General features: G+C 46.4%; 1 protein-coding gene across 1 annotated transcript in view; it reads left to right on the top strand.

The window, feature by feature from the left end:
- LOC120049886 (diacylglycerol kinase iota-like) overlaps positions 1 to 11,937 on the top strand; it is a 46,610-nt gene extending 34,673 nt beyond the window's left edge. Inside the window, exons 14-33 of the mRNA XM_038996375.1 lie at positions 1,106 to 1,231; positions 1,428 to 1,506; positions 1,607 to 1,662; positions 1,843 to 1,905; positions 2,491 to 2,564; positions 2,745 to 2,856; positions 2,997 to 3,083; positions 6,507 to 6,619; positions 7,699 to 7,761; positions 8,181 to 8,281; positions 8,677 to 8,756; positions 8,894 to 8,938; positions 9,025 to 9,094; positions 9,332 to 9,491; positions 9,636 to 9,661; positions 9,826 to 9,863; positions 10,007 to 10,127; positions 10,346 to 10,382; positions 10,542 to 10,641; positions 10,944 to 11,937. Coding sequence (XP_038852303.1) covers positions 1,106 to 1,231; positions 1,428 to 1,506; positions 1,607 to 1,662; positions 1,843 to 1,905; positions 2,491 to 2,564; positions 2,745 to 2,856; positions 2,997 to 3,083; positions 6,507 to 6,619; positions 7,699 to 7,761; positions 8,181 to 8,281; positions 8,677 to 8,756; positions 8,894 to 8,938; positions 9,025 to 9,094; positions 9,332 to 9,491; positions 9,636 to 9,661; positions 9,826 to 9,863; positions 10,007 to 10,127; positions 10,346 to 10,382; positions 10,542 to 10,641; positions 10,944 to 11,060 — 1,668 coding nt within the window. The 3' untranslated portion in view covers positions 11,061 to 11,937. The remainder of the gene's footprint in view (positions 1 to 1,105; positions 1,232 to 1,427; positions 1,507 to 1,606; positions 1,663 to 1,842; positions 1,906 to 2,490; positions 2,565 to 2,744; positions 2,857 to 2,996; positions 3,084 to 6,506; positions 6,620 to 7,698; positions 7,762 to 8,180; positions 8,282 to 8,676; positions 8,757 to 8,893; positions 8,939 to 9,024; positions 9,095 to 9,331; positions 9,492 to 9,635; positions 9,662 to 9,825; positions 9,864 to 10,006; positions 10,128 to 10,345; positions 10,383 to 10,541; positions 10,642 to 10,943) is intronic.
- Positions 11,938 to 13,979: the final 2,042 nt, after the last annotated feature.

The raw sequence follows: 13,979 nt of genomic DNA, 5'->3' as shown, positions 1-13,979 counted from the left end.
TGTAGTGTTATAACCTGTCTCTCTATGTAGGGTTATAACCTCTCTCTCTCTATGTAGGGCTATAACCTGTCTCTCTCTTTGTGTAAGATTATTACCTGTCTCTCTCTGTGTAGGGTTATAACCTGTCTCTCTCTGTGTAGGGTTATAACCTGTCTCGCTCTGTGTAGGGTTATAACCTGTCACCCTCTGTGTAGGATTATTACCTGTCTTGCTCTGTGTAGGGTTATAACCTGTCACTCTCTGTGTAGGGTTACACATGTCTCTCTCTGTGTAGGGTTATAACCTGTCTCTCTCTGTGTAGGGTTATAACCTGTCACTCTCTGTGTTGGGTTATAACCTGTCTCTCTGTGTAGGATTATTACCTGTCTCGCTCTGTGTAGGGTTATAACCTGTCACTCTCTGTGTAGGGTTACAACCTGTCTCTTTATGTGTAGGATTACAACCTGTCTCTCTCTCTGTAGATTTATAACCTGTCTCTCTCTGTGTAGGGTAATAATCTATGTTGCATTGTGTAGGGTTCTAACCTGTCTTTCTCTGTGTAGGGTTATAATCTGTCTCTCTCTGTGTAGAGTTATAACCTGTCTCTCTCTGTGTAGGGTTATCATCTGTTTTGCTCTGTGTAGGGTTATAACCTGTCTCTCTCTGTGTAGGGTTATAATCTGTCTCTCTCTGTGTAGAGTTATAACCTGTCTCTCTGTGTAGGGTTATAATCTGTGTTGCTCTGTGTAGGGTTATAACCTGTCTCTCTCTGTGTAGGGTTATAATCTGTCTCTCTCTGTGTAGGGTTATAACCTGTCTCTCTCTGTGTAGGGTTATAATCTGTGTTGCTCCGTGTAGGGTTAGAACCTGTCTCTCTCTGTGTAGGGTTATAATCTGTCTCTCTCTGTGTAGGGTTATAATCTGTCTCTCTCTGTGTAGGGTTAGAACCTGTCCCTCTCTGTGTAGGGTTATAATCTGTCTCTCTCTGTGTAGGGTTGTAACCTGTCTCTCTCTGTGTAGGGTTATAACCTGTCTCTCTGTGTAGGGTTATAACCTGTCTCTCTCTGTGTAGGGTTATAACCTGTCTCTCTCTGTGTAGGATTATAACCTGTCTCTCTCTGTGTAGGGTTATACAGACGAGCCGGTGTCCAAGGTACTGTGTCAGGTGGAGGACGGCTCTGTGGTGCAGCTAGACAGATGGAACCTTCAGGTGGAGAGAAGCCCCGCCCAGCCGGAGGAGGGCACACAGAAGGTCTGTCTGGGGTCAGAGGTTAGGGGTCAGGGGGAGGGGTGAATGGTCAAGGGAGGGGAGAGTGGTACGGCTGTCTCATGGTCTGATTGATATGGACGGTGAGGGAAAGCATAGTTCAACCTTATTTCAACTGATTTTTGTACCTCTTTTGTGCGCTCCCCTCTTTTTCACTCTACATCCCTCTGTGTGTCTCCAGCTCCCACTGAATGTGTTCAACAACTACTTCAGCCTGGGCTTCGATGCCAACGTCACACTGGAGTTCCACGAATCCAGAGGTGAGCAGTACTGTCTCTCGGGACTAGAAGCATTGTTCCTTCAGCTGTCGGACTACAGTAGGACACAGACTCTAACTGTTGTACCTCCTCCTCCCTGCAGAAGCCAACCCTGAGAAATTCAACAGCCGCTTCCGCAACAAGATGTTCTATGCAGGGGTGAGTACCTGACAGACTTAACACCACATTACTGAATGGGGCGAGGAGGGAAAGGGTTGAGGAGAGGGATGTGGAGGGATTTGGAGGGAGGGTAGAGAGGAGGGAGGGAATAGAGCGAGGTGTAGAGAGAGGGAGAAAGGCGTATATAGAATGTAACGAGCTGTCTCTGCTTCGTGTCAGGCTGCATTCTCTGACTTCCTCCAGAGGAGCTCCAGGGATTTGTCTAAACACGTCAGAGTGGTGGTGAGTGTCTCACACGCGCGCACGCACAAACGCACGCACGCACACACACACACACACACACACACACACACACACACACACACACACACACACACACACACACACACACACACACACACACACACACACACACACACACACACACACACACACACACACACAACACAGTGTCACAGGCTGACAGTTTGGGTTAGAAGGCCCTGACAGCCTGATAATCAAGCTGCCACTGGACAGGTAATCAAGCTTCCACTGGACAGGTAATCAAGCTGCCACTGGACAGGTAATCAAGCTTCCACTGGACAGGTAATCAAGCTGCCACTGGACAGGTAATCAAGCTTCCACTGGACAGGTAATCAAGCTTCCACTGGACAGGTAATCAAGCTGCCACTGGACAGGTAATCAAGCTGCCACTGGACAGGTAATCAAGCTGCCACTGGACAGGTAATCAAGCTGCCACTGGACAGGTAATCAAGCTGCCACTGGACAGGTAATCAAGCTGCCACTGGACAGGTCCCTGGCTCAGGAACTGGAATCTCTCTACGTTCATTTACTGGATTCAGTGAAACCTCTTTTTCTCTGTACCAGTGTGACGGGACGGATCTCACTCCTAAGATCCAGGAGCAGAAGTTCCAGTGCATCGTCTTCTTAAACATCCCCAGGTAGCTATTCCACCCACCCAGGTGACCTTGTGTCTATCTGACGCTGTTGGTAGATCTGTTGTCTGTCCATAACCTACCCCATAGTTTTATGCATGCACCATACTGTGTTTTTTTTGTGATGGAGTGTTTGAGGATTATGTGTGTTTTAAAAAGTGTGTGTGTGTGTGTGTGTGTGTGTAGGTACTGTGCAGGCACCATGCCATGGGGGAACACAGGAGACCACCGGGACTTTGAGCCTCAGCGCCATGACGATGGCTGTATTGAAGTCATCGGCTTCACCATGTCCTCCCTTGTGAGTGTGTGTGTGTGTTTGTGCACGTGTGTGTGTGTGTGTGTGTGTGTGTGTGTGTGTGTGTGTGTGTGCACGTGTGTGTGAGAGAGAGTGTGTTTGACTCTATACAAAATGGTGTAATTCCTCTTCCTGTCCCCTAGGCGGCACTGCAGGTAGGAGGTCATGGTGAGAGGCTGCACCAGTGTAGAGAGGTGACTCTGACCACCTTTAAGACCATCGCTGTACAGGTGAGATATCACACAGGCCAACACTAAATGGATACAACACAGGCCCATACTACAGATATATAACACAGGCCCACACTAGCGATACAACCAATGATGTAGATAAACCCTGGATTGCTGATACTATTTATTGGCCAGTGAGAGGCTTTGAAGCCACCGGTCGGCCATATTGGCACTTCCTAGTAGGAGCAGTCCTCCATAGGAATCAATGGAATTCATGGAATTAGAAAATTAAGGCATTTTTAACTCAAATACTTCTACTTCCAGTAAGTTGAACTCAAAGTAAATGAAAAGTCATTATTACCTAAAATGTTTGTGTGGTATGACTCAAAACTAAATGAGAAGTCACAACAACACATTTTTTTTTAAAGTTATTATAACAAATTAACTTTTTCCCCCAGCATTTTCTAATGCAGGTAGATTATTATTATTATTTTTTTAAATATCTTTGTTTTTGCATGTACATTGAGTGATTGATTGATTCATCTTATGCTACAGATAAATAACATACATTTTTCGAAACAAATCCAATAATTGAGTTAGATTTTTTTGCACCCGTTACTGAAATGGTTGTTCCAGTTGAAGTGGCGTAGGTCGTCTCCTCACACTGTTCTGAACCCTGGCAGTCATTATGAATACAGGCTGCGGGTGAATAAAACTGTTGTACATCCTAACTCTGGCTGGATTCCAATAGGAATTACACATCACTTTGCAAGCCAGCATAATGTGATTTGCAGGTAGGGTTGCAAAATTCCGGAACATTTTCCAGGTTTTCCAAAAATCCCAGTTGGAAGATTCCTGGAAATCCTTCAACCAGGGTTTTTAGAAAATGTGGGAATTTTGGGAAAGTTACTGGAACTTTGCAACCCTACCTGCAGGCCTGATGTGGCCTGTAAACCATGAGTTTCAGGCCACTGTATTAGGATAACGCTAGGCCTCAAAATAAGGCCTTATGTGATGTATTGTCATAAAGAGTTTAATTATAATGGTAACATGCAACTATGAACTCACATGAAGGCCACAGGACTGAAAATGAACAAATTCAACACCCATGCCTCTGTCGCTAACAAATACAGTCATGGGTGGTAACTACGATTCACTCGAAAAGGCAAGGCACGCTGAAAAATTATATTGGAGGCGTGGCTTAGTAAGAGTGTTACGTATTTCTGTTACGTATTTCTGTTACGTATCAAATCTGGAACCTCTAGGGTCGCAGTGACTCTGTCGGTTTGAGTAATGACTACAAAATCACTCTAAGGAACTTTACTCAGATATATTAAGTGCAACGGGTGTCCTCAAAGGTTTTGAGTAATGACAACACATTAGGGTTTACAGTGCATGCTACACATATACACTCACTGGAAAGTTTATTATGTACCCCCCCCCCCCCCGTTCATGAAAATGGATCGCTCCTACAGATAGTTCTGTAAGTCAGGTGGCCGTGACTTGCTATATAAAGCAGGCAGACAGGCATTGAGGCATTCAGTTACTGTTCGACTGAACGTTAGAATGGGCAAAACGAGTGACCTAAGCGACTTTGAGCGTGGTATGATCGTCGGCGCCAGGCGCGCCGGATCCAGTATCTCAGAATCGGCCGCCCTCCTGGGCTTTTCAAGCACGACGGTGTCTAAGGTTTACAGAGAATGGTGCGACAAACAAAACACATCCAGTCAGCAGCAGCCCTGATGGCGAAAACAGCTTGTTGATGAGAGAGGTCAAAGGAGAATGGCAAGAATCGTGTACGCTAACAGGAGGGCCACAAACAGACAGGTGTATAACACAGGCCCATGCTACAGAGATACAACACAGGCCCATGCTACAGAGATACAACACAGGCCCATGCTGCAGAGATATAACACAGGCCTATGCTACAGAGATACAACACAGGCCCATGCTGCAGAGATATAACACAGGCCTATGCTACAGAGATACAACACAGGCCCATGCTACAGAGATACAACACAGGTCTATGCTACAGAGATACAACACAGGCCCATGCTACAGAGATACAACACAGGTCTATGCTACAGAGATACAACACAGGTCTATGCTACAGAGATACAACACAGGCCCATGCTACAGAGATACAACACAGGTCCATGCTACAGAGATACAACACAGGCCTATGCTACAGAGATACAACACAGGCCTATGCTACAGAGATACAACACAGGCCCATGCTACAGAGATACAACACAGGCCTATGCTACAGAGATACAACACAGGTCTATGCTACAGAGATACAACACAGGCCCATGCTACAGAGATACAACACAGGCCCATGCTACAGAGATACAACACAGGTCTATGCTACAGAGATACAACACAGGCCCATGCTACAGAGATACAACACAGGTCTATGCTGCAGAGATACAACACAGGTCTATGCTGCAGAGATACAACACAGGCCTATGCTACAGAGATACAACACAGGCCTATGCTACAGAGATACAACACAAACCCATGCTGCAGAGATACAACACAGGCCCATGCTGCAGAGATACAACACAGGCCCATGCTACAGAGATACAACACAGGCCCATGCTGCAGAGATACAACACAGGCCCATGCTACAGAGATACAACACAGGTCTATGCTGCAGAGATACAACACAGGCCTATGCTACAGAGATACAACACAGGCCTATGCTGCAGAGATACAACACAGGCCCATGCTACAGAGATACAACACAGGTCTATGCTGCAGAGATACAACACAGGCCCATGCTACAGAGATACAACACAGGTCTATGCTGCAGAGATACAACACAGGCCCATGCTACAGAGATACAACACAGGTCTATGCTGCAGAGATACAACACAGGCCCATGCTACAGAGATACAACACAGGTCTATGCTACAGAGATACAACACAGGCCCATGCTACAGAGATACAACACAGGTCTATGCTGCAGAGATACAACACAGGCCTATGCTACAGAGATACAACACAGGCCTATGCTACAGAGATACAACACAGACCCATGCTGCAGAGATACAACACAGGCCCATGCTGCAGAGATACAACACAGGCCCATGCTACAGAGATACAACACAGGCCCATGCTGCAGAGATACAACACAGGCCCATGCTGCAGAGATACAACACAGGCCTATGCTGCAGAGATACAACACAGGCCCATGCTGCAGAGATACAACACAGGCCCATGCTGCAGAGATACAACACAGGCCCATGCTGCAGAGATACAACACAGGCCCATGCTATAGAGATACAACACAGGCCTATGCTACAGAGATACAACACAGGCCCATGCTGCAGAGATTCAATCGCCAGTCAGAATGTATTTGATATGCATTGTGTGTGTGTGTGTGTGTGTGTGTGTGTGTGTGTGTGTGTGTGTGTGTGTGTGTGTGTGTGTGTGTGTGTGTGTGTGTGTGTGTGTGTGTCTGGGCGCGCATGTGTGTAGGTGGATGGAGAGCCGTGTCGCTTGGCCCCCTCAACCCTCCGGATCTCCCTACGCAACCAGGCCAACATGGTACAGAAGAGCAAGAGACGCACCTCAGTACCCCTGCTCAATGAGTGAGTCACACACACACACACACACACACACACACACACACACACACACACACACACACACACACACACACACACACACACACACACACACACACACACACACACACACAAACACACACACACACACACACACACACACACACACACACACACACACACACACTAAGGATATAGGCCAATATAGCACTAGGGATCAAGACCTCACTGCCCTCACTCAACGAGTGAACCACACACACACTCTCTAGAGAATAGGCTGGAGGACTTGCAGGTAGCCTAGCGGTTGAGACCAGTAACTGAGCGGTCGCTGGTTCGAATCCCCGAGCTGACTCTGTGAATCACACACACATCCTTCTTCCTGTGGAACTAGGCCAGCGGTGTGCGGAAGGGTAAAGTCCTCAGTGTCCTGCTCTAGCGAGTGAGTCACATAGCTCCCCGGGGCTACAGAACGGACACTATGAATGCATCCTAAGTGTACGTTTACACCGATTACGATGACCAGTGCTAGTTTTTGATGCCGTGGCTGCATTCTGTTGGGAAGAAGCAGACACCAAGGAGAAACAGGGTCAAACTAGGCTCTTGCCTCAGTGTAACATCTGTCAAGGTGTAAACCCACTGCTGCTGTATGCACACACGCCCACAGTTAGTTTTCTTGGTCTTATTCAGGGCTTTGTCTCATTATATTTCACTTCACACTGTTATTTTCTCCTCTAACCGTCTGTTCCGCTGTTAGCAGATCGTCCCAACAGCACTAATGCCTGTGTGTGTATCTAGCTGCCGTTGTGTGTGTGTGTGTGTGTTGCTCTGTACTCAGTGTGGTTCTACTCAGCTACAGTAACTAAAGCAGTGCCTGGTTGTTTCCTTAGTGTTCTGCAATACTACTCTAGTCTGTCATGGGCTTCCTCCATGTCTTCATCATCTGCTGTCTTTTTCGTCTTTTCTTTCTTCACCTCACTTCTCACCTCCATGTCTACTCCTCTGTCCCTCTGTCTTTCCTTGATATTTACCCGACTCGCCTCTGGGCCTGTGTTTCCCCCCCCCGCACTCGCCCTGCCCTGTTGTGTGTGCGTGCACGACTGCAGTATTCAGAACGTGTGTGCAGCCGACCTGCGCCGCCTCTCTGCTCCCCCTGACTCCTTCTCTGTGTAAGTACTTCAACCCGGCGCGCGTGCGTGTCTGAGAGAGTGTCTGAGAGAGAGAGAAAGACGGAGAGAAACCGAGTGAGAAAAAGAGTTAAGTTATCTGTTTGTGTTTTTGCGCTCGTGTGTCGAGCACCGTGTGGGTCTAACGTCTAAAGTATATGGTTGCCTGCTGCATGCTGAACCCTTTCTGACCTGTCGGTGTGCTGTCTCCTAGTGTCTGTCTCTGTGGGAGTCCCCCCTGTCCTTCTCTGTGCTCTGTGCTGTTGTGGCTACAGTACATGTAGCACAGTGTAATCTATCCTGGCATTGCTAGATCGCAATCAATGAAAAAAAGATTTGTTTCCGGTACTGAACAGAATCAAATTGAATGAAGGAATACGTAATGTTGATTGAGACGTTTCAACGCGCGTGTGTTTCTCCAGCCCCCATGCTGTCCCCGAGCGCCTCCGCCTCAGAGTCCACCGTATCAGCCTGCAGGACCACGACAGACTGCAGTTCGACAAGGAACGACTCCGAGAGATCTGTGAGTGTGTGTGTCTGCGTGTCTTTGTAGAGACGTCCATCAAGTCAAGTCAAATGTTATTGGTCACATACACGTGCAGTAATATCGAACAAGTAATATCTAACAATTTCCCAACAATACACACAATACACACACATCTAAATAAAGAAATGGAATTAAGAATCTTTAAATATATGGATGAGCAATGTCAGAGCGGCATAGTCTAAGATACAATAGATAGTATAGAATACAGTATATACATATAAGATGAGTAATACAAAATATGTAAACGTTATTAAAGTGGCCAGTGATTTCAAGCCTATGTATAAGCAGCAACCTCTAATCTCCATGTGTGTGTCCTGCAACCAGGAAAGATGTTAATAAAGTGTGTGTCTGTCTGTGTGTGCGTGTTGCAGCGATCGCTGTGGGGATTGTGGTGGTGAGAGGCGACTGTGACCTGGAGACCTGCAGACTCTACATAGACAGGCTACAGGAGGTGAGAACACACACACAGACACGTGACACACTTGCATACACACACGTACTCACACACACACACTCGCACCAATATGATTTGGCTTTGACGATTGTTCTATTTTCTGAGACACTGCTGGGCTCTCCGGTTTCTAACAGGATCTTCATCAGGCTCCATCTGCTGGCCACCGAGTGCATTACCAGGTTCTTGTCTGTCTACCTTTCCATCTACTATATCTGACTATGTAATCAGTGAGTCCTTATTGAACCCTTCCCTCCCCTTTCTGTAGGATGAGTGTCGAGGTCTACCGCGACCTGGCTCCGCCCACAGGCTGTCCCCCAACTGGAGCTTCCTGGACTGTGAGTGACATCAGTCAGTGACGTCACTCACCTAGGGGGTCAAAACGGGGTCAAAACATGAATCAGCGTTTCTGTAAATGTGCCAGAGCTTTAACCTACTTGTATATACACATATCTCCATCCGTTATTCCTTACGTAAAGTGGGACTCTAAAGTCTCTGTGTGATTGTAAGACATCGACTGGGTGACAGTTCTCTCCTTTCACATCCTTTCTCTAAACAAAGTCTCCTTTCCCCAGCTACGTCTGCGGACCGTTTCTACCGTATAGACAAGGCCCAGGAGCACCTGCACTATGTGACAGAAATCTGCCAGGAAGAGGTGTTTATCCTGGACCACGATGGACTAGCGGGGGGACAGGCCACAGCCATGCCTGACCTGGTGGTGGAGCCCAACTCTGGGTGAGAGACAGAGAAAGAGGGAGAGAGAGAGACACACACACACACTCACATACACAGATGTGTAAACGCGTGCACACACACAGCTCTAACGTTATGTCATGTTGAGAGTCGCAGTCCTTTCATCTATTTGTTTCTCTGGTACAGGAGCCCTCTGACGTCTGAGGAACAAGGTGGGATATTTTACGTATTTTGAGAGAAGAACATTTCTAAAACCATGATGTTCCTCGATAGAAACCCCTGTCTTACAGTGGGAATGATTCCTGTTAACTCACGCGTAACCCTATACCATTGTCTAACTGATAGTGGTGTGTGTGTGTGTGTGTGTGTTCTTTAGCACTGCTGACGGCTGCCTCCTCTGGGGACCTGACTACGGTTAGATACCTCGACCTTCTCCCTCGCAAACATCTGACTGTCCTACTAGAAATAGCTCAAAAGCCATTCCTGACGTAATATGCACTACTGAAGTCGATACATACGTTTCTCTCATAGCTGTGTTCTTCCTGTCTCTCTTTCAGTTGTCGGGCAGCTTCTTTCGCGGGACCAGCCTCCTGGTGAGGGATTCTACTGGTTGTAGTGCACTACACCTGGCCTCTCAGCACGGACACACTGAAGTGGTCCGCTTCATACTGGAGCACGGTGAGTGTGTGTGTGTGTGTGTGTGTGTGTGTGTGTGTGTGTGTGTCTGTGTCTGTGTCTGTGTGTGTGTGTGTGTGTGTGTGTGTGTGTGTGTGTGTGTGTGTGTGTGTGTGTGTGTGTGTGTGTGTGTGTGTGTGTTCTCATTGCATCCGTCAAATGAGATTTTTTGCAAACCTCTGATGTTTGCTAAAACGTTTGCTCTGTTTATTTTATTTTAGGGTCAAAGGTGCTCCTGGATTTAACCAACAGAGAAACGTAAGTCACCCACTGTCTTATGGCTTTGTTGTCTATCTGACGGTCTAACGTGGAAGAATGTCTTGTTTCTGTGCCTAAAGTAACTTTGCTGTACCTCAAACGGATCAGGCAGCCTGTAGCTTGCGTGAAGTGTGTGCTCGTGTGTGTGTGTGTTTTCAGAGGAGATACTGCCTTGCACAAAGCGGCCTCTCGGAAGCATCACGCTGTGTGTCGTCTTCTCATGGACTCTGGAGCTTCCCTCATCAAGACCAACTTCAAGGTTAGAACCTCACACACACACACACACACACACACACACACACACACACACACACACAGTACACACAGTACACACACACCGTACACGTACAGTACACACACAGACAGGACATGCACAGTACACACACACACACACACAGTACACACACACACACACACAGTACACACACTTGTACCGCACCGCACAAACACACACAGACACACACACACTTGCACACACAAAGGCAAGCTCGCACATAAGAGAGAGTTTGTTTAATGGAGTGTAAGTAACCACACACATTGTGTGTCTGTGTGTGTTCACAGGGTAAGACCCCAGTAGAGCAAGCTCGTGATGCGGGGGACCAAGAGCTGGCCTCCTACCTGACCAGCAAACAGCTCCCTACCACTGTCTCCCACGAAGATCTAGAGACTGCTGTATGAGAGAGAGAGAGAGAGAGAAGAGAAGAGAGCGCGAGAGAGAGAGAGAGAAGACTTCGCATGGAGAGAGGGGAGGACACAGAGAAGAGGATGAGAGATAGAGGAGAGAGGTAAGCCCCCTTCACCTCCATAGATTGACTGAGGGGTGGACAGACGGATGGACAGACAGGAGCAGCCTGACGCGCTTTAGACTCCATCATCAGCATTACTCTGTTCTTTCCTGCACAGGAAAATGTTTCATCGAAATTATTATTTATTATTGCTTTTATTTATTTATTGATTGATTGTAAACGTATTTGAGTGTTGGGGTATGGAGTTGCCTGTTCACTGAATGCCACGGTCTGGGCTAGGTTAGGGTTCAGGGGGTTAGGGGTCAGGGATCAGAGGTGAGGGTTCGCAGACACACAGACCCTCTCTCAGTGCGGCCCTGCAGCCTTACATACTGTACCAACGCGGTCAACCACGGTTAAACCGCGTACATAGTTTCAATGTATGTATTTCCCAGAAGGCCTTTGTGAATCATTCAGACGTGTGCCAACGACACAGAGCACTGTGAGGCAGGGACAGCACCCAGCACCCGCCATACTACTACCACTGCTACATTAGGATACCACTACTGCTATCCCAACAACACTGCTAGGCTTGTAGACAACCAATTCTAAGCCTCCACAGCCCCCCCTGGAGGCCAGTGTGGGACTGAGATGAGTGGACAGACAGCTAGGCAGACAACGAAAAGAGAGACGGACAGATTCTCCATGCAGCCCTGGGGACCCATTACACACCCAACCTAGAGCTCTACCCGAGCAGCATGTACATACCTACAGACTGTGTGTGTGTGTGTGTGTGTGTGTGTGTGTGTGTGTGTGTGTGTGTGTGTGTGTGTGTGTGTGTGTGTGTGTGTGTGTGTGTGTGTGTGTGTGTGTGTGTGTGTGTGTTTGTGTCTTCAGTTCTTTTCGACTTGCGTGTTCGTGTGTGTGCATGTGCGTGTTTGTGTGATGGAGAGACAGAGGGGGAGTGTGTGTGTGTGTGTGTGTGGGGGGGGGGGGGGGCTGCTTGAGAGAGAATAGTTTTAAAAAATCTGAGCCATATTCAATGCAATATGAATGAATGACTTTTGTGCATTTCTCTATTCATGTTTACATTACATTAATGTTTTAACAGTCCTTTATGGCACCAAGGAGTGTTGAATGTGCAATTTCTTACCGTGCTGGTGTGTGTGCGTGTGGCTGTGTTTCTGTTATTGTGGACACCTCAAAGGGGTGGGTTTAGTTGACTTTATATGATTTAAACACTAAAACTACTGTTATGTATTGTAAAAACAGCTGTAATGTGTTAAGATGACTGTTCTGAAAACCAAGACAGATGTATTTTAGTACTTGACCTTGTTTTATTTATTCAGCGTCTACCAGTGGTCGAATATGACCTGGGAAATTGAAATGTTTTTATGTTGTTCTGCCTCCTTCCATCCCCCCACTACCCTGCCTGGACGTGCTTAGCCCGATAAACCATAGAGAAAGATTGAGGAATCTAAATTAATATAACCCGTTTTAGCATGGACATTTCCATTAAGTTTTCAACCATTTTCTTTTAGTCAACTGGGTGGGGATTCCTATGGTTGGGACTTTCAGCCAATGATCCGATCATTGTCTTCCACTTCTTCAAATTGGGTTGCCTATGGTTTGCAAATGGCTTTAAGATATATTACTGCCATCTAGTGGCCACAATAAATAAACGACACACAAGATTTTGTTCAGGATTCTAGAACTGCAGGTGGTGGTAAATTACCAATACTAGCTTTTTGCTTTGTTTCAAATACAAATTGAGAAGAAAATTGACTACTTTAAAATGGAGATGCCCATGCGGTCACATATGCCATTATGGCACAGATACAAAGATGAGTCCTCTATCTATCTCTATGAGACAAACATCCATTATTTATGATTATTATGAATAGATTAGATATGATTTTGTATTATTTTGTGTTCTTTATGATTCAACATTGTTGTGCATGCCATTTTTCTTACCTCCTTAGAAGTTGCTACCACATAATAATGGCATCACAAACGGGCATTATTATTATTATGTTATTATATTTGTTAAGATTTGAATAGTTTTATACCTAAGTATATGGGTAAGGTTTGACATGTTTAATGGTTCTACTTTTGCGTTGGTATTTTTCAGACCATGGGATTACTTGAACGTTGTTGTTTATTTTGTATTCTCTAAAAGTCGTATAGTGCTGCCTCTCACAACGTTTCCTGTGTTTTGATTGGTCATTGACGTGATGTCACAGTGAGGTCACAGTAATGAGGGCCTGTGAGGAGAGTCTCTTGAAGTCTCCCAACCTTCGTAGTGTCTGTGAAGATGAATTTGAACACCAGTGTGGTTGAATATCAAGGCAGCCTGCCCATAACCCTAGGTAATAACCTTAGAGAATATAAGAAAAGAACGTAGTGGGAATACTGAGAGACCTTATCAGTAGTCTGTTAGTCTCCGCAGTGTGCCTGTTAGATAACCTGTAATTATAATGATTCAGACCGGTGTCTGTGTCAAATACCGGAGGTGTGCTTTGCTTGTCTGGTACAATGGAGCCAATAGAATAGTAGCAAAAGTGCAAACTCCACCCGACCTGCATGCTAGTCAAGCTAAATGAAGTGCACCTCAAGTATTTAACGTATTGGACCTAGGTCTGACCTTTACCCTTTTATAACCCAGTAATACCCAGTGCTACAGGGCATTGATAAGGCCGGTACAGACATGGAGGATAGTAGCTGCTGGTCATACTGGGGACAACTACTTCTAGATTTCTTTAGCTTCGTTTCAGTTTACACTGATTTCTCTCAATCCCCATTTTGCCCACAGGGATTGGTTAGTGCCATATTGAGTCTTTCGATGTTACAGCAACAAAGATGTTACAGTAAC

This window comes from Salvelinus namaycush, chromosome 6 (assembly GCF_016432855.1).
Source record: "Salvelinus namaycush isolate Seneca chromosome 6, SaNama_1.0, whole genome shotgun sequence".
Classification (NCBI taxonomy): domain Eukaryota; kingdom Metazoa; phylum Chordata; class Actinopteri; order Salmoniformes; family Salmonidae; genus Salvelinus; species Salvelinus namaycush.
This window is presented reverse-complemented; position numbering and strand designations above follow the sequence as displayed.